Here is a 27845-nt window from a genome sequence, read left to right as displayed (position 1 = left end):
TTGAAGAATTTAAAATTTACTTGTCTTGAAATATTTCTTAGCTTATTTAGGCTTGCCTGCGTGCATACGTCGCCTATTTCCTTTGTTGCACGTGGAAAAGGGACTGTTGCGCATGCAACAAAGGAAATAGGAGACGTCTGCTCGCAGGCAATACTGGGTTGCGTGTCGTCCACGGCCAATCAACTACCGAATGGAATATGATGACGTACGTTAACTCGCGCTCCGCCCCTAGCGGTTCCAAATACCACGGTTGACTAAATCGCAGTCATTTTCCTTGTTCCATTATTTCTAATAGAATTCCGCTAAATGCAAGCTTCTGTAGCTCATGAGCGAGGAATCGAGAGGCATACAACATGGAAGGTCTTAAAGATTTGCTTGCTCCTAAAACACTCCACTGGTTCAGTTATGTGGCAAATGTATTTTGGATTTTGCTCGGAATTATCCTATCAGCAATCTTTCTAGACATTGAAAACAGCGAACCGAGATTTGACTTTCGTTGTGGCTCAAATGGTGACAAGGAACTCATTCGTGGAAAGTGTTACGAACAGTATGATAAACAATACAACAAATTCCCTGTTTATGGATTCGTGATTATTAACTTTCTTGTTACTGCAAGTGTTTGTGGAATATACTCACAAGCGGTGAAGTCGAAAGTTGAGGAACTTGAAAACAATGCTAGAAACGCCGATGATGATGTAGAAGGGCAACCGACTCCCCGGAAAAAGCTATTCAAAGCGTACTGTTTGCAACTTCTTGTCAGATTTGCTCTCGGGATTTCTTTTGTCCTTCTGCAGACTAAATTACTTTATCCTCCCAGCTTTCCCTCGAACTTCAATTGTAACTTAACGAGAGACGGGAATTTTTCAGACATCACGGCCAGTGGGTTTCGCAACGGAACACAAAAGCAAACGTCATACGAATGTCATAATCAACGAGCAGCTAAGAAGACCTTCTGGGCTGATGCCGTGATCGTTGTAACTGGAACATTTGCATTTCTTGTGTTTATCGAGTCTCTGTTTATGTTGTTATGGTGTACAAGAAAAGTAAGCAGCTTCAAAGCCTTTACGGAGGACCAGAAATTTCATAAATATTATCTGAGTTCAGCAGCACTCGAACTGCCTTTGTTATTGAACAATGACGAACAAACATCCGTCTCAACTTTCATCGCAAATATGAAGGAATATGTCAAAAGGAAAACCGAACGATCTGATGATAAAGATCCTTTTGATCCTAATCCAGGTGAAGGCTCTCAAAGAGATCAAACACTTGACCAAATGTACACCAATTTGGTTATTCACGAGGGAAGAGTTAATATGCATGACTTGATAGCTGGAGATAGAGAGGAACGACAACAAGAGTACCCCAAGCCCAGAGAAAACTCGCAACCAATACTACCAGCAGATATTTTTGGTGCTGAAAAACAGAAGATACTTGTTGTTGGTCGTCCTGGAATTGGAAAAACTATGTTTAGCACGAAGATTCTCCGCAACTGGGCTTCCGATAACTTGTTCAGTGATGCACAGAAATCACCAGTGGATTTCAAAGTCGCTTTCCTCATCAAGCTAAGGAGATTTAACTCCAAGCAAGACAAAAAACTCAGTCTTCGCGAGCTTCTGAGTAACTCAGAGTATTCCAAAGAAGATCTAACCGAAGAGGTCTGGAACTACATTCGTCAAAACCCAAACAAAGTACTTGTGATTTTTGATGGATTTGACGAATATTCTGGTAAGCCTAAAGTCGATAACGAAGGCAATTTGTACAAAGACAATGAACAGGAAAGCATGCCTATTCATTTCCTCTTCAAGAAAATAGCATCCGGAGACATTCTTCCCGGTGCCACAATCTTAACTACCACAAGAACCAATGCTGTGTCATTTATGAGGAATCTTGACTTTGACAAAACAGTTGAAATTCTGGGATTTACAACTGAGCAAGTGGATGAGTATGTGCAGAAGTTCACCAAAGGCGATGACCAGAAAGCAAACACCATAAAGCAGCACATCAGCAGTAACCTTAATCTCTTATCCTTTTGCTACGTTCCCGTGAATTGTTTCATCATTTGTTCCTGCTTGTTTCAAGTTCTTTGCAAACGCGCTAGCCCTGGCCAGCTACTTCCCAGAACACTAACTAAAATATACTCCATTGCTGTCAAGTACTTTTACTTTCGTCACGGCCACTCTAAAGAAGTGAACAACGCTGAAAACAATTTTCTTGACCCATTTAAGAAACTGTCTTCCTCTGTGCAACTCGAGTTCACTCGCCTTGGAGAAATTGCTTTTGATGGAATTAACGAGGGAAAATTGATTTTTGAATCAGATGAAGTCAACAACCTGGCGAGTAATGGCCTGTTTCACCGTTTACCAGACACTAAAGACGATCCTTTAGCAGAGAGAAGAGAACAATACTGTTTTATGCACCTGACTATACAGGAGTTCTTGGCGGCGAAGTTTTTGGTGGACACGTACAGTTCCGAAGACCTGCAGAAGTTTGTTTCCGATCACATCCAGGATGGCGCGTGGAAGGTTGTGATGCAGTTTGTGGCTGGACTACTGGCTGAAAAAGAAGGACAATCAACAGATATTTTCAGCGACCTTCTTCCCTCAAATACTTTTCTTAGAGTAGTTAAAATCAAGATGAATGAAGATTCAGAGGAACGAACTAAAACACTGACCTGTTGGCCAGCTCGTAAAGACAGGGCTTTAGTGGTGACGCTATTCAATTGGATGTATGAGAACAATGCCTCTGATCGAGAAGTTCAAAAGAAACTGGCGAAAATTGGTTGTAATGCGCTTGATTTTAATAGGTGTAACCTGTCACCTCTTGACTGTTTAGCATTAGTGCATGCACTTAAATCTGTTGAAGGAATTTTGTATTTTTATTTATACGGCAACAACCTTCAGTCGCTAGGATGTATTGAGATTGCGAAGTTGTTACCTGGCAACCAACACAATCAGGGTTTTTGCGAACTAAAAAGATTAAACCTCGAGTATAACAACATAACTGATGAAGCAGTTGAACATTTAGCTACAGCACTCACACTCACTAACTGCAAACTAAACATCTTAAACCTCGGGGCTAACAACATAACTGATGAAGGAGTTCAACATTTAGCTACAGCACTCACACACACTAACTGCAAACTAAACAGCTTATACCTCGGGCATATCAACATAACTGATGAAGCAGTTAAACATTTATCTACACCACTCACACACACTAATTGCAAACTAAACAGCTTAAACCTCATGCATAACAAGATAACTGATGAAGCAGTTAAACATTTATCTACACCACTCACACACACTAATTGCAAACTAAACAGCTTAAACCTCATGCATAACAAGATAACTGATGAAGCAGTTAAACATTTAGCTACAGCACTCGCACACACTAACTGCAAACTAAACAGCTTAGTCCTCAGGGGTACCAACATAACGGATAAAGGTAAAAATCTCCTAAAGTCAATGAACATAAACTGTGAAGTATTTTTCTAAGCCATTTCTGCAATGTAAATTTTTCCCTATTGAAGGAATTTTGGATTTTGATTTAAGCTTCAACAACCTTCAGTCGCTAGGATGTATTGAGATTGCAAAGTTGTTACCTGGCAACCAACACAATCAGGGTTTTTGCGAACTAAAAAGATTAAACCTCGCTTTTAATCAGATAACTGATTAACACCATACTAACTACAAACTAAACAACTTGAAGCTTAATCAATATTGCTTTTTCTAAACTTAAAGCTCAATAAGATAACTGATGGATGTATAAAACGCTTCACTGCCAGCACTGCACTCACACATACTAACTGCACAAGAAACTAAGCTTAGACCTTAGAGCTAACAAAATAACCCAGCAAGGGAAAAATCTCTCAAAAGCAAGGAAAATAAACTATAAAGTATTTATCTAAGCATGTGTAAATATATTTTTCTGAACAGCAATAATTTGAGCTGCATTCTTTGATATTATATTTTCGATTTTTTAAAAAGAAGTTAAGTTTTTTGAGTTCGTCAATCAGGTAACTTGTAAGCAATCTCGAAGCTCTTAGGTTTCCGTTTACATATTGTTTTGGTTTTTTTTCTTAATAATAGTGTGGGTTTTTGTGAGAAGAGAAAATTTATTTGGTCATTACTATAGCTTTACAAAGAAACAGGGTGTGATGTAAAAAAACAAAAGTGTATTAATGACCCATAATGAAGACTGGAACAAATTGATGGACGTTTATATATATTCAACTTAGATAACTAAACATACAGCTACATATGAAGACATTTTCCTTTAGGAATGTTATTAGTATAATGTGATAATCATGGTTTCACTGATTTACAGTAACCGTCACCTTAGAATTCTATTTTGCAGTTGTGGCTTTTTCTAAAAGTGACTGATACATTATGTTTAGCTTTCCTGTAAGTATTCATCCTTGTATATAAGTTTAGTTTTTGATATGATTAAAGTTCTGTTAGACCAATATTATAGATGTCGGCCTGGCCTCCCTCCTTAGTAAATCAGTCTTGAGGGAAGTTTGATCCGTTCTTTTCGCGTTTTCGTGACCCAGTCTCCTACTCGTCAGTTCTCTTTGTCGTCACGCAACGGTCCTCCAGTTTTGGGGGAAGACATAAACACGATAGAAGCTCTTCAAGCCCTAAGAGTGATTAGCGTCAAATTTCTCCTTGTAATATCAATGCATTATAAAACAAAGTGGTCATGAGAATTAAGAACATGATCACACAAGATGATTCCAATTGATACTTCAACAAATTCTCCCCACTACTTCTATTGAAAACGTATAGGGATAACAAATGAGAATTTGAATTTTTTGGTTAAAGAGTAGTCTCCCCCATCCGCTCTGGGATAACAAGGAAAGAGAGTGTAGGTTGATGCTATTCCGCTCTCTCTGGATATTTGTATAAGTGTTTATGGACCCATGGGATCGTAGGTTCACCAAACCTAACCAGTCATTTATTGTACACATTTTAATATTATTTAACTCCTTGCATTAACACGATACACTTAACTACATTTACTACAACATGTGTGACTTTTTCCTTTGCGTGAGTCAAAACGTTATATCCTAGAAGTGGAAAATTTGACGTGCATTTATTTTTTATTGTAACAGCGTCGTCTGCAGCAATATCTCTATCATTTTCAAAACCTTTTTGTTTTTGTGTTAACTATCATTTGGAAGTAATATTTCTTTTTCTGTTTCTTGTCGTTTATCTATGTCATCATTTTGTTCGTCCTGCTCGTTACTATCATCACTGTCTCGATTCTGCCCCTGTTCTTTATCACCGTCCATCTTATTGTACGCCTCGGTAAATTTCTCATCAATGAAGCTCTCCACCAAACCTTGGATCTCCCCTTTATCTGGGCATTCAAGTTCGTCAAGAATCCGCCGGATATCTTGTACAGCGGCAGATGTGGATCCACGATGCAGCTCCAAGGATGATTTGACGAGTAAAGTGATATCCAGCGGCAACAGAGCGGCGCTGATTACAGAACCAGCAACGTGTGCCGCGCGCGTCCCTGCAATAGCCGCACCTCTGGCTACAGCGCCTGCAGTCGCTGCCGCTGATGCAGATATTGTGGCTGCGGAAGTGGCTGCTCTGAAGAACCTGGCACCGAATTCTACTCTCTCTTCGGTGGACGCGCCGATCTCTTCATAGGATTGTATGTATGTATGTATGTATGTATGTATGTATGTATGTATGTATGTATGTATGTATGTATGTATGTATGTATGTATGTAAATCTTTATTTAAACACGGAAAATCATCAGTTAAGCTTAAGTTAAAAACTAAAACTAATTACAACTGCTTTACATGATTGCCGTGTGGGAATCCGATATATCAGCTACCTTCTTGATATTTCGCTTAAAATGCTCAACGGATGCAGCGTTTTTTAAGTTTTTGGGCAAGTTATTCCATAACATGGCCCCGCTGTAAGAGAAGCTTCGTTTCAAATAATTGGTGCTTGGTTTGGACAGGGTCAGCCTTCCCTCAGAGTTTCTTAAGTTGTAAGCAGAGTGACGCTGAGAGAAAAGACTTTGTAGATATTCTGGAGCAAGGTCATTCATGGTTTTATACATCATTAAGGCTTTTTGTTTCTTTCGTCGAAGAGATAGCCTCTCCCAGCTGAGGGTGGAGAGAAGGTGGTTTGAGCTCGCATCAAAGGGTGATTTAGTAATAACTCTGGCTGCACGATTCTGTAATTTTTGGAGCTTATCACTCAAGTAACCACTCAAACAGTCCCAGACGGGGCTGCAGTAATCAAAATGAGGCATAATTAAAGCGTTATAAATTTGAATTGCAGTTTCTTTGGATATAAAGGGCCGCACACGTTTTAGGGCGCCTATAGCTGAAGAGACTTTCTTGCAAATCTCTTCAACGTGTTTACCCCAAGAGAGTTGAGCATCTATGGTAAGACCCAAGGATTTGGTATGATCGACTCTCTTGATAATTTGGTCATCAATTCTGATTTCTACATCGTCACATTGGGCAGATAGTCTTTGTCTTGATCCAATAATCATTAGCTCTGTTTTAGCAACATTTAGACTGAGCTTGTTAGCTTTCAGCCAACGGCTAAGGTTATTTAATTCAGGGGTTAGAGCTAGCTTAAGCTCTGTTAACGTCTTAGCAGATAACGTAAGGTTGGTGTCATCGGCAAACATTCTTGGTACGGCGCCCCGCAGGGAGTTGGGAAGATCATTAATGTAAATTAAAAATAGCAAAGGACCCAATATGCTACCCTGCGGCACGCCGCAACTGAGGGTACGAGCAGATGATAGTTTGCCACTGACATTACATCTTTGGGTTCGGCCACTTAAGTACGACGAGAACCATTTTATAGCTGCCTGATCGACACCCAAGTATGACATCTTACGCAAGATGATCTCATGATCAATGGTGTCGAATGCTTTAGTAAGGTCAATAAAGACAACGCCATTTAGAAGGCCATTGTCGATGTTTACTGACCAAGCATTTGTTGCCTCAAGCAAAGTCGTGAGCGTACTATGTAGAGAACGGAACCCTGATTGGCAACCTAGTAGCAATTTATTATCATCTAGATAATGGAAAAGTTGATTATAAACAATTCTTTCAAAAACTTTCGAAATTATTGGGATTACAGATATTGGTCTGTAGTTGTTAGGGTCCGATTTAATGCCCTTTTTAAAAAGTGGAGTCACTTTGGCTGTTTTCCAATCGTTTGGATATATCCCAGTGAGAATAGACTTTGAGAATATTGAGGTAAGAGAGGGTGCGACGATATTAGCAGCCATTTTCAACAATTTACTCGGAATCATATCAAGACCGGTGGCTTTCTTTTCATCAATTTTCGACAAAACGTTAGAAACAATATCAACACTCGGAATTTGCAGAGAAAACGAATGATCAGTGGGCTTTAAAAAAGACTCAGGATTAACATCGACAACAGGAATATCTTGTGCTAATACTTGCGCAACGTTTGTAAAGTGATCGTTAATAGTTTCCGCAATGTCCAAAGGGTTACTTGCTATTTTATCATCTACCTTGATCTCCAAAATATTCGTTGACTTACCACTGTTACGTGAAGTTAGCTCGTTGATAACATTCCATGTTTTGCGCAAATTACCTTTGTTGGCTTCCAGGTTGTCAGAAACATAGAGTTTTTTTGCAAGTTTAATTGCGTTATTTGCCTGATTTCTTGCACACCTAAATTGATCCCATATAGCCGGGTTATTGGAGGAGATTGCCTTCTTTTTAAGGAAATCTCGTTTTCGGATTTTGCTCAGTAACTCTCTAGTAATCCATGGAGATCGTTTTTTCCGAATTCTTTTGGATTTAAGTGGTGCGTGTTTATCGACGCAGCCAAGAAACATTTCTTTAGGATATCCGCTGACTAAGAAATTCAAATCCACTTCCTTCTAATTCTCTAAGCAAAACCGCGTCATCATGCAGCGGTTTAAGGAACTCTGCTAAGCTAGAGATGAAGTTCTCCAAGGCGTCCAACTGTTTCTGGAGCTCACTACAAGCTTCACGATCGTCCTCAATTGCCGCTTGCACTTCTTTGAGTCCTAACTTTTCTAAGATTATCTCAACGACTTTAGAACCAGACATGACCAGTCCTCCCGCGCCACCTATTCCTGCCCCAACAAGGGACACTACGATTCCTGCCCCAAATGTAAGGGTGCAGCAATGAGGCCCGCAACTGAAAGGATCCCTCCTATGGTACCCATGGATGCTCTTGTTATGGTTGAGATATTCACGTTTCTGTGATGCTCATGTAACTTTGTTGCCAGTTCTTCTAATTGTTTTTTAGTGCGCGTTCTTATTGGTATCCAGCTTAGAAAAGCGTCGTGTAATTCCTCTCGAAGTTTGCGCAGTTGATCAAATTGCGCAGTGATATGGTTAACGATGAATGATTCGTGGTTTTCGAGCATGTCACTGCTATCGTCCTTGTTTTTTACCTCTGTGGGTACAGCTACTGCCCCCAAAAAGAAAAAAAGATCAATGTTTCTTGGCTAAAGTTCTCTGCCACAATAATTCACATAGAAAAGTGGAAGCCACTTTCCAGTTAAGCATTTGCGCAGTTTTATTTTGCGTTTCGAATGTTGCGATCAACAAAAAATGGCATTCACCTACCTGCGATCAGCTCTTAGCTTTTTCCAATGCAAAAATCGTTATTGAATCTGATTTATGCGCAAATGTTCGTTTCTTCGCGCTAATGAATATATCGTCGCACTATTAGTCGCCGTTTCACGCAAATGAATGCGCATTTTCTCCTAATGAACATCAAAAGATGCGCCCCTCACCCTGGTATCCAAAGCCTTGCAAGAACAGGCGGGAAGCAAAAACAAAAGCCAAGTGCAGGCAAGTGCTTTTGTCGTTAATTATCATCAATTCACTGTTTTATCTCTTCAATGTAATGTTTAATTGTTAACAAAAGTATCTTGTTGTTGGTGGTGTTAGAATCTGTCAGACTCAAAAGTGACATCACAGACCACTATAAATTTATGATGATGATGATGATACCTTTATTAAAGTGTCAAACTGTAATAGCGGTATATAACCACTAAGTGGGGACACTAAAATAAATTTTAAAAAATAGATCAATTAATAAATTAATTAAAAATTAAGAAAAACTATGTACAGTATAAGCAAGTGAGAAATTCGAGAGAACTATATACAATATGTACAAATGTATCCATTACTTATAAAAAAAAAAAAAAGAAATAAAAAAAGAAATAAAAGATTAAGAAGTGCAAAGAGAGCAGTTAGAGCAGTTATTGTCATCTAATAGCATGCTAAGATCCACTTTTCTGATGTTATATTTGAAGGAGGACAACGTGGAAGCTTTTTTCACATTACTAGGAACAGATCTCCAAATCCTTGGGCCCATATACCTGAGCGAGTGCTTTCCAAAGGAGACTGTGTTGAATCTGGGTATAGTGAAGTCATGATTGCGCAGTTCATACTTAATTATGGGCGCAATACACAAACAGATACACAAACAGATTCATTTCCTATACTAAAGTTAATTATTTCTTTTACTTATGACGTTCATTGAGTTTACATGAAACGAAAACGAACGTCTATTCATCTAACCTAGAATTCCAGATCCAATTCCAAATTTTTCGGCTTACTTGACGTAAGTCATGGGACACTTTTGAACCAATGAATGCGAAGGTTGAGAAAAGACGCATCGACAGACGAAGCACTCCCAGACACGAACGTTAATGGCTGTTGGTGTTGAATTTACGGCGTCTTCGCTGTCTTGGTCCCTTTCAGCGGTGAATATTCGACTTGTTGTAGTTTGGGACAAACCTGAAAATATCGGCTGAGTTGATTTTCTCTGCAAGCGTCCCATCATATAACTTTATCAAGCTCCATCTCGTGGCTTCTTGCTGTTGTTCTTTCTCTGTAAAGTATGGATTTTCTGCATTGCATTGCAATGCTTGTCAAGGTAAGAACCGAAGTTAATTCTTTTTTGTTTTAAGTTAAATCTTAGTATACTGTGTCATTTATGCAAGTTGAAGTGTTGTATCAGGTCCTCTTTAAGTGCTAAGGCTAAACTTTAGAATACTTTCGCACTTATTTGCATCACTTCTTTGAATAACAAAAGTGCCTTTTGTGTTATGCCTCGTTCATAAAGCGTTCCAACAAGTGGTGGTTTATAAAACAACGATTTTTTAATGGTCAAAAGAGGGAAATCATGTGACTCCTTGATTTTGATAATCAGTTACACCTTTGTTGCACTTTGGTATTGGTTAGCCGTGCAAGAGTTGACAAACATTGCTATAAGCTTATAAGGGAGAGGCAGATCAGAATAGAGCGACCCTTCAACGGTTTTTAACATGGATCAGTTAGGGAAAATCCGTCCACACCGCTGAAAAGAACGACTTGAATTAGTAAAATTTGCCAAATGTAAAAGTAATACGTCTTAAGTGAGCAAAGATATACAGTGGAACCCCGCTATAACAAAGTGCCACAGTACCAAAAAAATTTTTCGTTATAGCAGGGACTTCGTTATAGTGAAGACCCCATAATAACGAATTATCTGGTTTATACTACAGTCGAACTTGTATACAACGGCAACCCTCGGGGACTTGAGGAACTGGCCACTTATAGCCTGGGACCAGGCTCCACATCGTGGGAAAAAGGAGAAAAAAGTTAGCGTTGGCAAAAAAAAAAAAAAATTGGTAAGCGAAGTGAGCCGAGAGGTATTCCTAGGAGGGGAAAGGGTGTTGGAGCCTGGAGACATGCCTTTGATGCTGCCTATTTGTCCTCCAGTCATTGACTTGTCATTGAAATGTCAACACATCAAGTTATCATCATGGATGTCAGCACGAGCTCGTTATGTCACTTTTGTAAAATAATATTTGAATTCGAGATGAAGTAAGAGTGCAAGCAAAGAGATCTACTTAACTTCTTAACTTAACTTGTGATATATGGCATAATACCACTCGTGATATTTCAAAATTGTCTCAAATTTCACTCATGTGAAGGCTCCTGAAATTACGTATTTCAAAATATCACTCGTGGTGTTTATGCCAAATATCACTACAAATCATGCTATTACCCATACAAATCTGTCGTTTTTACTGACTACTGCGAGTGACCAGACAAAATATTCGTTACGGTAGGGTAAATTGTGCATTCGGGCCATCAAATTCTATTTGTTATAGCGGGGATTTTGTTATAGCAGGGTTGGTTTCCACATATTCAAGTGTAATTCTGCTAGGCTTTCAGATGTTTTTCGTTATAAGGTACCAGTAGTCTTTGCTATAGCAGTGTTCCACCGTAGCTCCGCAAAGGTGCGACAATTTACAGACGTTTGTACAGTGGAATCCCACTCTATGGACACCAGCTTAATATGGACACCCATATAAAATGGACAGTTACGTTTGTCCCGATGGAATGGTCATATATTTTCTGTAAAAGAAACCCACTTAATACAGACACCAGTTAATACAGACAACGGACACTGTTGTATGTTCCAAGTCACATATTCTCATATATCATCAACCTTGCTTTATGGACACTGGTTATCTGTGCACTATGTGCACTGCACTGTATCTATTACTCAATATCTTACCAGTGAAAACCTAGCAGAAACAGCTAAAAACCTTTCAAACCTCCTGTCTAAAGACACCCAGATAATACGAACACTATGGCATGTCCCCTCGGGTGTCTGTATTAACCAGGTTTCACTGTATGTTGGGGGCAAGTTTGTGCCGCCCGCCATATAAACATCTGTAAAATTTCACAACTTCGAGAGGCTATGTCTTTGTTAGTATTCTACAAATCACTTTCAAAAACATGGATTTTTTTCTAATTTAAGATGCTCTTTCCAGTGTTGTCAGTTTTGAAAAAAACGTGGAAGGGTCTATTGAACTAAGAAGCACGAGTGCGTGGGGATGTTTGAGGGGGGAAGAAAGGGAAAGCCTACAAGGTCGCTATTGTGCTCGCCATTCCACCACTCATTAAATCTGCAAATCTGAGCTATCTGTGAAACATCTATCTGTCACGTAATTTCTGATCAAAACATTCAGTTCCCTCATAGGAAAATCACACACATGATCCCATGTTATTGTATGATATTTCATGTCCCTCTTGACTCAAATGAGAATCTTCAATGTTGCCAGTAATCCCTCAGAAATGCAGAAGAATGAATTTTTTTTGTGTAAATCCTCTCCAAGTTTGACCAATACTTCATTATCCCCCAAGAAAAGCTTGTCTAGCAAAATGAGATAAAGGTCAAACTGTTCACATTTTTATCTGCTTGGGGTTTAATAGGACTGTGTCAGGGTGCTATTTGAGAACAGACCATACAGTAAAAACCCGCATATAAGAACCTAGATTTGTGATATGGAATATATTGCTGTATTAAATAATTATCCAGAATACAGTTTAGATGAAAAGACAGTCATGATATGGTTTTCGTTTAAGTTCATTCTTTGAATCTTACCGATGGAAACCAAGACTAAAATTTATTTTTCTGTATTTTCATCTGCACCCTCATTTTTGTAAAATAAGAACCTATAGAAAATTTTAGGCTAAAGAGGTACTTATGAAAAGGGGTTTAAAATAAAAATTTTAGCCTAACAGGTTCTTAAATTTTAGGTTCTTATACGCAAGTTTTTACTAGGTTCAGTTTAGGATAAATTTATGTATGACATTATTGTTATATGTATTGTCATTTTGGTACCATCCCAAAAACTTGTTATTCAAACCATAGGACAGTGTATACACCTATTTCAATTAAGGTTGCTCCCGTGAACCATGTTTCATAGCCTGCAGTGCACTATGGTAAACCCTTTTGTAGCGGGAAGTCTAGTCTTGTTCACGTTCATTGAAATGTGAAAAAGCGTTCAAGAGAGTTTTCAAGTCAAATGGCTGCTAAAATTCTTAAGCATGAACGAGCTGAAAAATTTCATTTTAAAATCTCATTGTAAAAAATTAGAAGCGTCTTCTTTTAACAACATTAAATGAATAGTGTTTTACCGCCTGATTAAGCTGCGTTTTTGCATTGGCCAGAATGTTGGTTATTTCAATAAAGCAAATCAACGCTATTCTTTTTTTTATTCAGTTTTAAAAAATTACCTCAAAAATAGATAAAAACGTAATGTTAAGTTATTTATTATTGTTCCACAAACGCCTTGAATTTAACTCCATCCAAAATTACCACGTGCACGAGCGAGGCAAACTCCTTGAAAATTTGCAGTATTTGCATATTACCACAGAGAAAACCTAACCTACAATCACTGCCTTAAATTAATAAGCCTAGGATTCAGTGTTTTGAAATACATTGTTTTAACGTTCTGCTGACATAGCATAGAGGAGTCAGCAGCCTTTGCTTTCTAGGTTTCTAGGCTCGTTGCGGGCACATATATTACTAGACTTACTACAATAATGCACCGTGGGCTATAAAACATGGATCATGCATCATTCTTCTCAGAAGCAACCTTAATTGAAATAGGTGTATGTTACAGGTCAAAATTAAATTCAGGTTAAAATTTTTTAACCTAGGTTAATTCTCTATATTCCCTTTGTCTCCTAGCCCTAATAATTCATGAATTAGGGTTAGGAGACATAGGAAATTAAAACTCAACACTAGGTTTAAAAATTTTAAGCTGAATTGAATTTTGACCTGTACCATATACAACTTCAAATTACCCATTGAGTACACTCATAGCCATTGGCTAACTATTTTTCTTGTGGTTGTGACAAATGTGCTACTAATCATAGTTGCTTTGCTTCCAGTTTGTGTGAAGCCATTTCAACTTACTGTCATGCAAGCAACAAAGAGGAAGAGAGATGTGCCTGAAGACTCAGATGAAGAAGGTAATTTTTGTTGTGAGAAAATAGGTTCACTTATAGTTGAGAGTTGAAATGTGATCTCTGTACAGTGAGTAATAAGGCTGAAAAAGAAGACTAACTTTAAGGATACCTTCTTTTTTGGGGTTGTGGTGGGGGGAGCTTGTGTTAGAACTTCGAAGACCCTGGGAGGGGGAAAAATCTTTGTTTGGTTAATACATGCAAGGCTGGGGGGTGGTTTACTTGTAACTGCCTTTCAACATGGGGTCTTTTTAGCTGAACCACTAGCATGACACATTCTTATCATAATATTATTATTAACTCATTTTTAATTGTTTTTTCCTCCACTGATCAGAATCCAAGATATTAAAATCTTCAGAGGATACAACTAGCAGATCAGAGGGCAGTGATGGTAACACTACCCGGCTTACCACTGCTCTCCCGTCTAGTTCAAAGAATACTGCAAGTAACACAAAGAACCAAAGAACTGCTTCGGAAAAACAGAGAAAAAAGAAAAGAAAGAGAGAAAGAAAGGAAAGGATTCCAAAAGAGTGCATTAGGGACCCTCCAGAGCTTAATAAAATTCTCCCATCCTTGCCTGACATTAAGGTAAAAAATAGAAAACATGCTGATCTTCCTGTTGATGTTTTGTTACTGACAGTGAAGAATTGTGAGTTTTTAGCTTGTTACAGTGAGCTGAAAAACCCCTATCGATGTTATTTTGACGATCTTGGGTACGTGTACTTTTCTGATGTGAGTGAAAGTCAAGAGGAAGTTAAAGTTGCATTGTTAAGATGTGATAAAACTGGTCCTGGCGGTTCTCTCGTCTCTGTAAAGAATGCTGCCACTGTGCTAAGACCTAAAGTAGTTATATCTGTTGGTGCATGTAGTGGTCTTCATCCTGAGAAATGCAAGTTGGGAGATGTTGTTGTTTCTGCCAAATTAACAACATATGCATATAAAGTGGTGACCAATAATCAAGAACAGTCGACTGGCGTGAGGAGTTATGTGAGCAAACGCTTCTTGAATGTCATTAAGAATTGTGCTGATGGCTGGCAAGCACCATTGAAGAACCTGGCTGATGCTGAACAAGTTAAAGTTTATACTTCTGCTGAGGTTCTGACTGGACCAGAACAAGTCATTTCTGGGCAGCGGTGTGATCAACTTGCTGAAACCAATCCTCAGGCAATTGCAATTGAAAATGAAGGAGAAGGTAGGATGACTGATTTTTTGCAGCCAGTCTTTACAAGCAGGTGCACACAACCAGGTTAAGCTTTGCTTGAGGTGGAAAGAGACATAATAGCATGCATTATACTTGTACTGGAAAGAAAAAATTTGTCTCCTTTAAAGCATCAAAAGGTCATGAGTTTGGCACTTAAAATCATGTCTGTCAGTTTCATTGGGAAATCCTCTTGTTTTTACCAGAGCAATAATTGTCATAATGCCTAAAACATTATGTGGCTAAATGAAATTTAGGCTAAGTTAAACTCTGGACATTGCTGACCAGTTAAGTCGGTCTTTCAAATAAGATAAAGGAGGGGTGCTCGAATGGCAGTGCAGGGAAAGCTTTCCTGTTGAGGTCATACCATTACATTCATGTAGCTTATTAACGTTGCTTGTACTCGTCAAATGTTCTGCTCCTTACCCTGCCTTCCCTTTGGTAAGTACAGTGGAATCCTCTTAATGCTGTCACCAATGGGTCAAAACAATCTGGCCGTATCAACAGGGTGACTGTATTACGAGGGCAGGGTCAAACTTCATGACTTAAGGACTGTAATGACAAACATCATACATTGCTTTCACACTTCTTGTACTGCTGTGTTCTCTTTAATAAATAAAAGGAATGTAGATATCACATACCATAATAATATTATTGTTAAAACTACTTGAAACTCCATCAGTACATAAAACACTGTTAAAAATCGGCTACTATAGTGCCACAAATGCATTTTGAGTGACTATGGTCGTAGAAAAACAAGCTCAGTTTACTAAGTCAATGAAATTGACAATGTCACAGGCATTCCAGTTTTCGAGATTTTTGATGCGTGGCCCTATTAATGGGGTGAAATTGTAAAAGATGCTACTGCTTGGGATTTTAAAATGTGGCCATTGGCCACATTTATGGGTGACTGTATTAACAAGCGTTTTTCATTAGAAAATGTATGGCTTTTTTGCCAGGCCAGAAAAAACTGTCCATAATAACAAGGTGACTGTATTACCAAGGTGACTGTAAGGCAGAGTTCCACTGTATCCAGTAAGTAGGCTCCACTGGTTTGCTATGAGATGGTGCCTGGGTGGATGCCACTCACAGGGGGCGCTTTACATTCAACCCAAAATCCAGAAATTTTGGTTGGTACATCAAAATTAATGGAACAGACCATTTTGGTTTGGTCCAACCGGAATATTTGGGACCAGCTTTGAGGGTGGTCCACTTTGACCAGTCTGGTCATTTCAATCAGTCAGACCGAACTATCCCTTTCCATTTGACAAAATTGTTATCCCCAGTACCGCTCTTTTGTATCCTGCTCACAAGAATAATAACCAAACGTGTGGTGGCTTGGGTCGGGTCTGTACAACCAGAATGTACTGTTTTATTGGGCAAGTGAAATAATTTCCGAAATTTAAAACCGGAATTTTTGTTCAATCGAAAGTACTCAGGGTTGTGATGGTCATGAGCTTCACTTGGCCTACAGTTTCCTGGCTCCACAAGCATCGCAGGCATCTCACCCCACACTCGTCTTTAATGATGAATTTAAATTACACTATAATTGACCTTAATATGCAAAAATGGCTTCCAACCAACATCTCCCACTGTCTGGTCAAGTTTCTTATTTTGCTGATGAAGGCACTTTAGTGAAACAGGACGTTTCCCTAAACTCATGCAAGGTTTGTTTTGTTGTTTAACAGGAGTATTTACAGCAGCATTTGATTGTCAAATTGAGTGGTTAATTGTGAAAGGAATAGCTGACTTTGCAGATGGTTTTCAGTTAGCTTCAGAGAGTTGGTCTTCCTGTGCCAGTTTGATGGCAGCATCTCTTGTTTCATACATTTTGAGTGATCCTTGTGTTTTCCATTCATGGCCTCATTATCAAGGTAATCATGCTCTCAAAGTGCTGCCACATCTTGGCATTTGATTTATTGAATCCATTGTTGGGTTCCTTTCATATTACGGTCACAGATAAGCTACATGGTACATGCTCTGGGGTGCATACCATCCCAAATTCAGCTGTCCAATACTCACCACTTCTTCAAGTTGTGTAAGTTGAGATTAAATGCGATGCAACTCGTATGAGTTGTAGGAGTTGTTACAAAATTTCTACCACTTGTGTGATTCATTCAAGTAGCTTAGTGAATGTGATATGTTTCTGTAATATATAACAAGAAGCATTAGAAGTGTGCATCTTATTAGGGACCGGTACATTTTGAGAGAATTTGCAATATTTAGAAGCTATCATGATAGTCTCGCATTATACCCTAAATCCTTTATTAAGCCCCCCTCCCCCTTTTCAGGAGAAGAGAGTTATTAAGCTCCCCTCCCCTCCCCTGATATATTATTCTTCGCTAATAAATGATAGACTGTATTAATCAATCATGACTGTAAAACTTCGTGTTGACTGATCTGGGATGGTTTCATACCAGCTGGAAGTTCGGATTTGATTCTGATCCTCGGCTGCATGACCTCCAACCTTCTTGTACTTGAGCTTTTCCACTTTGTATTCTAGTTCTTTAAGGAGAGCTGATACCATCGTGATTCTAAATTAATTAAGCTCCCCGCCCCTCTCAAATAAGCCCCCCATTAAATGAGCTTGTTATAAATAAGTCCCCCCGGGGGGGGCTTAATAGGGGATTTACGGTATGGTATTTTGACATTTGACATACATATCCTGGACAGTGGTGAAAATGATATTGTTTCGCTGATACGTGCGAAAGTTCGTGACATTCCATATGCACGTGCTCGTTGAAGCCCTTAATATTTAGTATTCATAAATCGTACCTTTCAGTAAAGCGAAATTGTAATTAACTCAAAGACATGAGTTGTAACTTGCAAGAGTAGATTCGTCGTGGAAAAGAGTGGAGAGTGGATTACAAGAGTGGATTTGAGAGGACTCAATGGATCGAACATTCGCGGCTGCAGGACACAAATGCTACCGGGTACCTATCGAGGAACATTGATCTGACATTCGTTATATTATTTTATTTATGCGTTCTCGTAGTGATATTTGTACTTTAATTCTACTTTAGGTTTCGAAGGCGTTGTAATGCATCTTTGAGAACGGTAATGAACATAGTGGATTGCAGCTAGCGAAACATTCGAAACCCGAAGCGTGACATCAATGATGGCTGATCAAGACGCCAAAAACCAGAGACGCGCTGCGAAAGGACGATTTACAAGAAAACTAGCTGAGTTAACAAAGTCAATCGAGGAGGACAAAGGATCAGAAATAGTGGGAGTGAACTTCGAGCAGCTGAACGAGGCATGGAGAAATGTGGAAGCCAAGCATGATATGTACACAACATTTTTAAAGGATAGCGAAGTAGAAGAAAGCGAAACGTGGATAGCAGAGTTACAGAGTTCATTTAGCGAAGCTATGGAGAAACAGGTTGAATACATCGGCTCAAAGGCGGCTAAGGCGATGGTAGAGAAACAGGTACTCAGTCAGCAAGAGGCGGCTAAAAAAGACTACATAAAGCGAAAAAAAGACTTCATAAAGCGAGACACGGAGGAAGTAGTTTTCAGAGCGCTGTTAGAGGACGCCTTTAAATTGCTGGAAGCGTGCGAAGCCGACAAGGATGTAGTTCCTGCTCTCAGGAAAGTTCAGCAGGCGTTAGAAGCTTCGTTAGCTGGTTGCAAAGTGGCGAATGACAAATATTTGGAATTTTTGAGCAGAGAAGAGGCCTCGACTGAGGTGGGATGGATTTTGGTCGTGCAGAAACGATACAATCAAGTTGTGGACAGGATTGAATCAGTCATTGCCAATCAAACAAAGGTGGAAGTGGGCGCTGAAAAATCTTGAAGCGAAAGCTACTAACCTTCGCCTTGAAAAAATAAAGATGCCCCGGTTTAGCGGAGAGCTGAGAGAGTACCCAAGGTTTAGAAAAGACTTTGAAATTCAAGTTATGCCAAGTTTAAACAGCAGCACTGCGCCTTACACTTTACGTTCCTGCCTCTGCGAGTGGCCACTGGCGGTCGTGAGGGGGGTCGACGATGACATTGATGAAATGTGGCGACGCTTGGACGAGAAGTATGGTGATCCAGCCAAGATAACAGATGTGATTATCAATAGCATACAGCGAGTTAAAGCCATAAAAGAGGGAGAAGATAAGAGATTCGTCGAGTTTGTCGAAGTTATTGAAAGTGGTTATCGAGACTTGTTGAGGCTCGGACTAGAGAAAGAGATAACAACCACAAGCTCCGTAAGCATAATTGAAAAAAGGCTACCAGCTGATATTAGAAGAGAGTGGGCGAGGCTCGTCAGCTCAGACTCGAGTAGCGTCGATAAGAAAAACAAATTTCCAGGCCTCCTCAAGTTTCTGCTCAACCAGAAAAGGGCAATCGAGTATGATTTATCAGATCTGCGAGCGTCCGGAAGTCCCGGAAGTCAAGCGGGCCAACAGTCTGTTCATTGTGCTGATGCAGTGGCTGAAGATCTTAAAGAAAACAAGCAGCAGCCTTTTGAAAGCAAGAGTAGCAGTGCTTGCCTGTTTCACAATAGTGCCAGCCACGGAACCGATGAATGCCAGTTATACCTATCCAAGACTCGTGGTGAGCGAATGGACATGCTTAGAGAAAGGGGTGCATGCTGGTCCTGTTTGAAGATTGGACATCGTCTACGTGATTGCAGAAGCAGGAAAGCTTGTGGTGAAAATGGTTGCACAAGGACGCATCACAGAACATTACACGAGGAAAATCGGGAAGCCAGCGTTTCTGTAACAGCAAGTTCTTGCGGTGATCCTTTGAGCGACACATGTCTTCTTCTACTTCAAAGAGTTAGAACAGGAAAAGGCTGGGCCAACGTTATGTGGGACAATGCAGCATCATTAAGTTTCATCACCAACAGCAAGGCCAAAGCGGAAATGTTACACGGCACGAGAGTAGAAATATCTATCGTCAAAGTTGGAGGCACGAGTGAAACAATCATGTCTAACAGGTACCTTCTCCCGCTGATCGACTCTCAGGGGCAAGTCGTACCGTTCGAAGTTTATGGTATTGATGTAATAACGGCGGACATTCAAAGTGTGAGCGTCAATAACGTAGTACATCTTTTTAAGGATGTTACACTGGAAGAGATTAGAAGACCAACCGGTAGTGTGGACGTGCTAATAGGATATGGATACGCCGGATACCACCCTGTACCAGAACAAAAATCGGGTCATTTGCTGTTGCTAAGAAATCGATTCGGAAGATGCCTCGGCGGCACTCACGCGGAGTTAAAGGATGCAAATCACGCAATTCAGAATGCCCTCGTGCACCACGTAGCCGAAGTAAAGATCGAAGACTTCTACAATATCGAGAACCTGGGGGTGGAGTGTACGCCTCGCTGTGGGGGTTGCAAATGTGGAAAATGTGCGCTCGGCGCGAAGAATTACAGTCTAAAGGAAGAGAAAGAGCTGCAATTGATTGAGAGAAATATGCACTTCAATAATCTTGAGCATAGATGGATGACTCAATATCCATGGATAAGAGACCCGGCTGATCTTCCAGATAATAGAAAGGCCGCATACGGAATGCTATTGTCTACGGAAAAGAGACTCGCCAAGAATACTGACCACGCAAGAGTATATCAGGAGCAGATACAAGATATGATAGACAGGGGCGTTGCCCGAAAGCTAACGAAGAGCGAATTAGAAGCCTACGATGGACCCATTCATTATGTTTCGCATCATGAAGTTGTACGTCCGGATTCAAAGTCCACGCCAGTACGAATAGTCTTTAACACCAGTGCCAAATACATGGGTCACGCGTTGAATGAATATTGGGCCAAGGGACCGGACCTTCTGAACAGCCTCCTGGGTGTGCTGATAAGGTTTAGAGAGAACGAGGTGGCGTTAATTGGCGATATAAAGAAAATGTACCATTCCGTGGGAACCACCCAGCTCGAACAGCACACGCATCGGTTTCTATGGAGAGACATGGACGCCAGGAAAGAGCCAGACACGTACGTCATACAGAGAGTCTCATTTGGCGATAGACCGTCGGGGACCCTCGCAACGGTAGCATTGAGAAAAACGGCCGAAATGGCGCAAGAGAAGTACCCTCAAGAGGCCAAAATCATTAGAGACAACACCTACATGGACAACATCATTGAGAGTGTTGGTGATAGGGAGAGAGCCGAAAGCGTAACACGGAACATAGAGAAGCTGGTCGACATAGGGGGATTCAAGATTAAAGGCTGGACCATCTCGGGCAGCTCTGACAGCCTAAATGAGAAGGAGATACCCAGTGAGACGTATGCACCCGCAGAGAAAGTCTTGGGAGTTTGTTGGAGACCCGTCGAGGACCTGTTTTGCTTCAAGGTGACGTTGAATTTCTCCCGACGAAAGAGAAAGCTGCATACCGAGCCGGATATAGAATCCCATCAACTAGAAGAGAGGTTTCCTGAGAAGTTGACAAAGCGAATGATTCTCTCCCAGATCAACAGCATCTATGATCCACTTGGATTAGCCGGTCCATTTACCGTTAGAGCGAAAATCATGATGAGAAAACTGTGGATGAGTGAAGCGGAGCGGCTTGACTGGGACGATCCAGTGTCAGACGAATGCAGAGCAGAGTGGAATACATTTTTTTCAGATTTATTTATCATGAACAACATCAAGTTCGGTAGATGCCTTAAGCCCACAAATGCGGTTGGTGACCCAATGCTGGTGATCTTCAGTGACGGATCAAATAGTGCTTATGGTGCGTGTGCGTACGTCCGTTGGGCACTGAACGGTGGAGGGTTTGAAAGCAGATTAGCAATCTCTAAGAACCGACTCGCGCCAGTTAAGGCAATGTCCATTGACCGGATTGAGCTGTGCGGAGCCGTGCTGAGCAAGCGTCTTAAAGAGCTCCTGGAGAGAGAGACGAGATATCGATTTACTACGTGCTTGCACATTGTTGACTCACAGATAGTACACGCCATGGTCCAAAAGGAATCATACGGGTACAACACGTTTGCTGCAACACGCATTGGAGAGATTCAAAGCGGTACTAATCCCGAAGACTGGTGCTGGGTAGTTAGCGAGCAGAACATAGCCGACTGGCTCACTCGAGGCAAGGAGCCAAACGAAATCGACTTAAACAGCGCGTGGCAGAAGGGTCCAGATTTCTTGAAGTTGCCAGAGTCTGAGTGGCCTATTAGTAGGATCTGTGCCATACAAGAGCTTCCACAGAAACCTAGGGTCGTTATGATAGCTAACACCAAGTCCAAAGACTCCCTAGCGGTCAGGATTGACATAAGTAGATATTCGGATTATACGAGGCTGGTTAGAGTGACGGCTAGAGTGCTTGCCATGTTCCGAACCGATTATAAGCCGAGCTTCAGAAATGCTGCCAGAGTCCTTGAGCCGGCGGATGTTACTAAAGCGGAGCGATTCTGGATTCTCCAAGCCCAAGAAACTATGTTACGTGACATGAAACGTGGGCGATTCAGACGCCTGTGTCCAAGAGTTCGAGAGGATGGGATAATTGTCGTAGGAGGACGTGCAGAGAAATGGCTGGAGATGAGCTACAATCAGCGCGAAGTTCCACTTCTACCGTTTAGGCATGAGTTATCCCGCTTGTACGCGAAACATATACACGAAGAAGGCCATCAGGGAGTATCTGCTACGACAAGCAAAGTGAGATCAAGGTTCTGGGTCATCGGGCTGCCTAGGATAGTAAAGTCGATAAGATACAACTGTGTAACTTGCAAGAAGCTGGACAAGAAGACTACGACGCAACTGATGGGACGGCTCCCCCAAGAAAGGCTTAAGCCAGCACCTGCGTGGAATTGTACGGCAGTTGATTTATTTGGCCCCTTCAGGATTAGAGGTGAAGTCCAGAAGCGAACCACAGGCAAAGCATATGGCGTCATCTTCAACTGCCTTAGCACGCGAGCAGTCCATGTAGATTTGGCGCCTAATTACAGCACTGAGAAATTCTTGATGGTCTTAAGGCGATTTGTGTCACTGAGAGGTTACCCAGCGAAAATGATTTCAGATAATGGTACTCAGTTAACAGCGGCAAACGAGGAGCTCAAGAACGTTGTGGCATCTTGGGATTGGGATGAGCTGGCCGCGTTCGGAGCCACAAAGGGAATGGAATGGAAATTTGTTCCGGCCGACGCGCCTTGGCAGAACGGGGCCTCAGAGGCTCTTGTGAAGTCTGTGAAGAAGGCAATTACGGTAGCGGTCGGTGAGAGTGTGATGACCTTCTCTGAGTTGCAAACAGTCTGCTATGAGGCAGCAAACCTAGTTAACGAAAGGCCAATTGGTAGGCATCCGACGTCAACCGAAGATGGGACTTACCTGTGCCGTAACGATCTCCTTTTAGGCCGATCCACCTCTAGGGTTCCTAGTGGTCCCTTTAGAGAGACGAGAAACCCAAATCACCGCTTTGAGTTCGTTCAGCAGATTGTAGACGCTTTCTGGAGAAAGTGGATTAGAGATTTCTTCCCAAGTCTGATTGTGCAGCAGAAGTGGCATACAAAGAAGCGCAACGTGAGGGTAGGTGATGTAGTGCTGATCCAAGATTCAAATCAGGTGCGAGGTAACTGGAAGCTCGGTAAAGTGTCCAAGGTTTACCCTGGAGATGATGCCCGAGTAAGGAAAGTGGACGTGGAATACAAAAACCCCAGACCAGGTGAACCCGTCGACAAGTACGAAGGCAGGGGCTACGTCACCGTGCAGAGAGCTGTGCACAGATTAATCGTGTTAGTTCCAGTGGACGATACCGAGGGAATCTCCGCTGAGCAGACGTCCGAGCGCAGACGAGAGAGCAAGTATAACGGTGACGACATAAACTTCCCCAAGCGGTTTTGTGGGGGGAGTGTTTCGCTGATACGTGCGAAAGTTCGTGACATTCCATATGCACGTGCTCGTTGAAGCCCTTAATATTTAGTATTCATAAATCGTACCTTTCAGTAAAGCGAAATTGTAATTAACTCAAAGACATGAGTTGTAACTTGCAAGAGTAGATTCGTCGTGGAAAAGAGTGGAGAGTGGATTACAAGAGTGGATTTGAGAGGGCTCAATGGATCGAACATTCGCGGCTGCAGGACACAAATGCTACCGGGTACCTATCGAGGAACATGGATCTGACATTCGTTATATTATTTTATTTATGCGTTCTCGTAGTGATATTTGTACTTTAATTCTACTTTAGGTTTCGAAGGCGTTGTAATGCATCTTTGAGAACGGTAATGAACATAGTGGATTGCAGCTAGCGAAACAGATATTATCATTCTATTTGTCATCAATGTATCAATAAAATATCAATTTTGTTATCTAACTAATGAGTGTTTCTTTGGCAGGACCACAACCACAAGAGTTAATCGCCCACTATGATGAAAATCGCACTAAACCACCATCTACCGCTCCATTGAGCCTCCAACACCCGTCAGAACCGCAGCAACAAGAAAATGATGACAATCCAACCATAAAGCAACCATCAACCGCTTCATCCAGCAACGCTTCACTTGATTCGTCATTCAACCGTACTCAAACAAATGAAGAAACATTAGTAGCTCCTTCCATAAAGCGAATGAAGAAACATGTCCGAGAAGTTACCGAACGACCTAACAAAGATCTTAAATCACCTTTTGATGATCCAGGCGAAGGAAGAGATCTAAAGCTTGACGAAATCTTCACCAACTTGATTGTTTATAAGGGGAGAGCTAAGTATGACTTTTCTGGAGACAGAGGGCAACAACTTAAAGAGTACCACAAAGCCAATGAAAATTTGCGACCAACACGGCCAGGAGATATTTTCGATGCTGAAAAGCAAAAGATTCTTGTTGTCGGTCGTCCTGGAATTGGAAAAACCATGTTTAGCACAAAAATTCTCCGTGACTGGGCGTCCGATAATTTGTTGAACGAAACACAAAAATCACAAATAGATTTCGCTTTTCTCATTAAGCTGAGGATGTTTAACTCTACCGACAAAGAACTCAATCTTCGCGAACTACTGGATCACTCAGAGTATTCAACAGCTCTATCTAAGGATACCTGGAACTACATCTGTAACAACCCAGAGCGAGTACTGATTATTTTTGATGGATTTGATGAATATTCTGGCAAGACTGAAATCAATAAAGATGACGTCCAGCACAGAAACAATGAAGAAGACAGGATGCCTGTCCATTTCCTGCTACAGAAAATAGTATCCGGAAAACTTCTTACCCGTTCGACAGTCTTAGTGACTACAAGACCAAACGCAGTGTCATGTATCAGAATTCGCGAGTTCGACAAAACTGTTGAAATTCTGGGATTTACAACTGAGCAAGTGGAAGATTATGTGGAGAAGTTCGCAGAAGGCGATGACCAAAAAGCAAACACCATAAAGCAACACATCAACGGTAACTTAAACCTTCTCGCCTTCTGCTACATTCCTGTGAATTGTTTCATCATTTGCTCCTGCTTGTTTCAACTGCTGAGCAACTCAAACTCCGCTAGCCCTTGCCTCCTACCTACAACACTGACCGAAGTATACTCCATCGCCGTCAAGTTTTTTTGCTTTCGTCACCACACTAAAGTAAATAACGTAGAAAAAATATTTCTTAAGCCATTTAAGGAACTGTCTTCCTCTATGCAAAAGGTGTTCAAACGTCTAGGAAAAATTGCTTTTGACGGAATTAGAAAGGGAAAACTAATTTTTGAATCGCACGAAGTTAACGACCTAGAGAGTAATGGCCTGTTCCACCGTTTACCCGATACTAAAGACCGTCCTTTAGCTGAGCCAAGACCGCAATATTGTTTTATGCACCTGACGATACAGGAGTTCTTCGCGGCGAAGTATTTGGTGGACACGTTGAGTTCCGAAGAACTGAGAAAGTTTGTTTCCGCTCACATCCAGGATGGCGCGTGGAAGGTTGTGATGCAGTTTGTGGCTGGACTGCTGCCTGAAAAAGAAGGACAGTCAACAGATATTTTCAGCGACCTTCTTCCCTCAAAGACGGATACTATATTAGTTGAAACCGAGATGAATGAAGATTCAGAGGAACCAACTAAAACACTGACGTGGTGGCCAGCTCGTGAAGACAAGGCTTTAGTGGTGACGCTATTCAATTGCCTGTATGAGAACAATGCCTCTGATCGAGAAGTTCAAAAGAAACTGGCGAAAATTGGTTGTAATGCGCTTAATTTTCGTGGATGTAACCTGTCACCTCTCGACTGTTTAGTATTAGTGCATGCACTTAAATCTGTTGAAGGATTTTGGATTTTGATTTATACCACAACAACCTTCAGTCGCTAGGATGTATTGAGATTGCGAAGTTGTTACCTGGCAACCAACACAATCAGGGTTTTTGCGAACTAAAAAGATTATACCTCGGGAATAACAACATAACTGATGAAGCAGTTAAACATTTATCTACAGCACTCACACACACTAACTGCAAACTAAAAATATTAAACCTCAGGAGTAACAACATAACTGATAAAGGTAAAAATCTCCTAAACTCAATGAACATAAACTGTAAAGTAGTTTTCTATTAAATCCTTGTATGCAATGTAAATGTTTCTCTGTTGAAGGAACTTTGAATTTTAATTTAAGCTTCAACAACCTTCAGTAGCTAGGATGTATTGAGTTTGCGAAGTTGTTACCTGGCAGCCAACACAATCAGGGTTTTTGCGAACTAAAAACATTAAACCTCGCTTTTAATCAGATAACTGATTAACACCACACTAACTGCAAACTAAACAACTTAAAGCTGAATCATTATTGCTTTTTCTAAACTTAAAGCTCAATAAGATAACTGATGGATGTATAAAACGCTTCACTGCCAGCACTGGACTTACACATACTAACTGCAAAAGAAACAAAGCTTAGACCTTAGAGCTAACAAAATAACCCAGCAAGGGAAAAATCTCTCAAAAGCAGGGAAAATGAACTATAAAGTATTTATCTAAGCATGTGTAAATATATTTTTATGAATAGCAATAATTTGAGATACATTCCTTGACATTATATTTTCGATTTTTTAAAAAGAAGTTAAGTTTTCTGAGTTCGTCAATCAGGTAACTTCTAAGCAATCTCGAAGTTCTTAGGTTTTCATTTATATATTGTTTTGTTTTGTTTTTTTGTTGTTTCATCATAATAGTGTGGGTTTTTGTGAGAAGAGAACATTTGTTTGGACATTACTATAGCTTTACATAGCAACAGGGTGTGATTTGAACAAACCAAAAGAACTAAAAGCTAAAAAGGTTTAGAATAGATTACAGTTTACTAACTCCTAAAAAATCTCCACTTATCGTGAAGCCTAGCATTAAAAACAATGTGTGTTAATGACCCATAATGAAAACTGGAACAAATTGATGGACATTTACATTTAACTTAGATAACTAAACATACAGCTACATTTGAAGAAATTTTCCTATAGGAATGTATTTAGTACAATGTGATAATGCTCCACTGATTGACAGTAAGCGTCACCTTAGAATTATATTTTGCAGTTACTGCTATCTAAAAGTGACTGATGCATCATGCTTAGCTTTCTTGCAATAATTCATCCTTGTATATAAGTTTAGTTTTTGATATGATTAAAGTTCTGTTAGACCAATATTATAGTTGTCTGCCTGGCCTCCCTCCTTAGTAAATCAATCTGTACATCCAGCAAAATGCAGGGCAAACTGCTTTTGGGACAAAAACGTATAGAAATGTCTAACAAGGGGATTGCGCGGGGAGGGGGGCGAAGGGTATGCGTCCCCTTTACCGCACGGATATTTTATCCTCGGCTCAGATGTAAAACTTTTTATGTAAACCATAACGGATTCAGACCCGCTTGAGTTGGTTTCGAGCTGGAGCGGTTGTTTCATGCCCAAAATGAAGCGTCTCTGCGCTTTGGTTTTGGTCACGGGAAGGGCCTCCCTATTTGTTGA

General features: G+C 40.6%; 2 protein-coding genes and 1 pseudogene across 2 annotated transcripts; 2 read left to right on the top strand and 1 right to left on the bottom strand.

Moving 5' to 3' along the window:
• Window positions 1-247: 247 nt before the first annotated feature.
• Window positions 248-4465, top strand: LOC140923858 (uncharacterized). Its single transcript, XM_073373869.1, has one exon. The coding sequence runs from the start codon at window positions 354-356 to the stop codon at window positions 3492-3494; it is 3141 nt and encodes a 1046-aa protein (XP_073229970.1). The 5' UTR covers window positions 248-353; the 3' UTR covers window positions 3495-4465.
• Window positions 4466-4994: 529 nt separating this feature from the next.
• Window positions 4995-9431, bottom strand: LOC140924890 (uncharacterized; annotated as a pseudogene).
• A 280-nt stretch (window positions 9432-9711) lies between these two features.
• Window positions 9712-27526, top strand: LOC140923859 (uncharacterized). The gene is made up of 5 exons (XM_073373870.1): window positions 9712-9936; window positions 13737-13817; window positions 14146-15003; window positions 16698-16883; window positions 24281-27526. The coding sequence occupies exons 2-5, from the start codon at window positions 13766-13768 to the stop codon at window positions 26218-26220; spliced, it is 3036 nt and encodes a 1011-aa protein (XP_073229971.1). The 5' UTR covers window positions 9712-9936; window positions 13737-13765; the 3' UTR covers window positions 26221-27526.
• Window positions 27527-27845: the final 319 nt, after the last annotated feature.

This window comes from Porites lutea, chromosome 14, assembly GCF_958299795.1.
Source record: "Porites lutea chromosome 14, jaPorLute2.1, whole genome shotgun sequence".
NCBI classification, from domain to species: domain Eukaryota; kingdom Metazoa; phylum Cnidaria; class Anthozoa; order Scleractinia; family Poritidae; genus Porites; species Porites lutea.
Note: the sequence above shows the minus strand (reverse complement) of the source record. Positions and strands in the feature narration are given on the sequence as shown.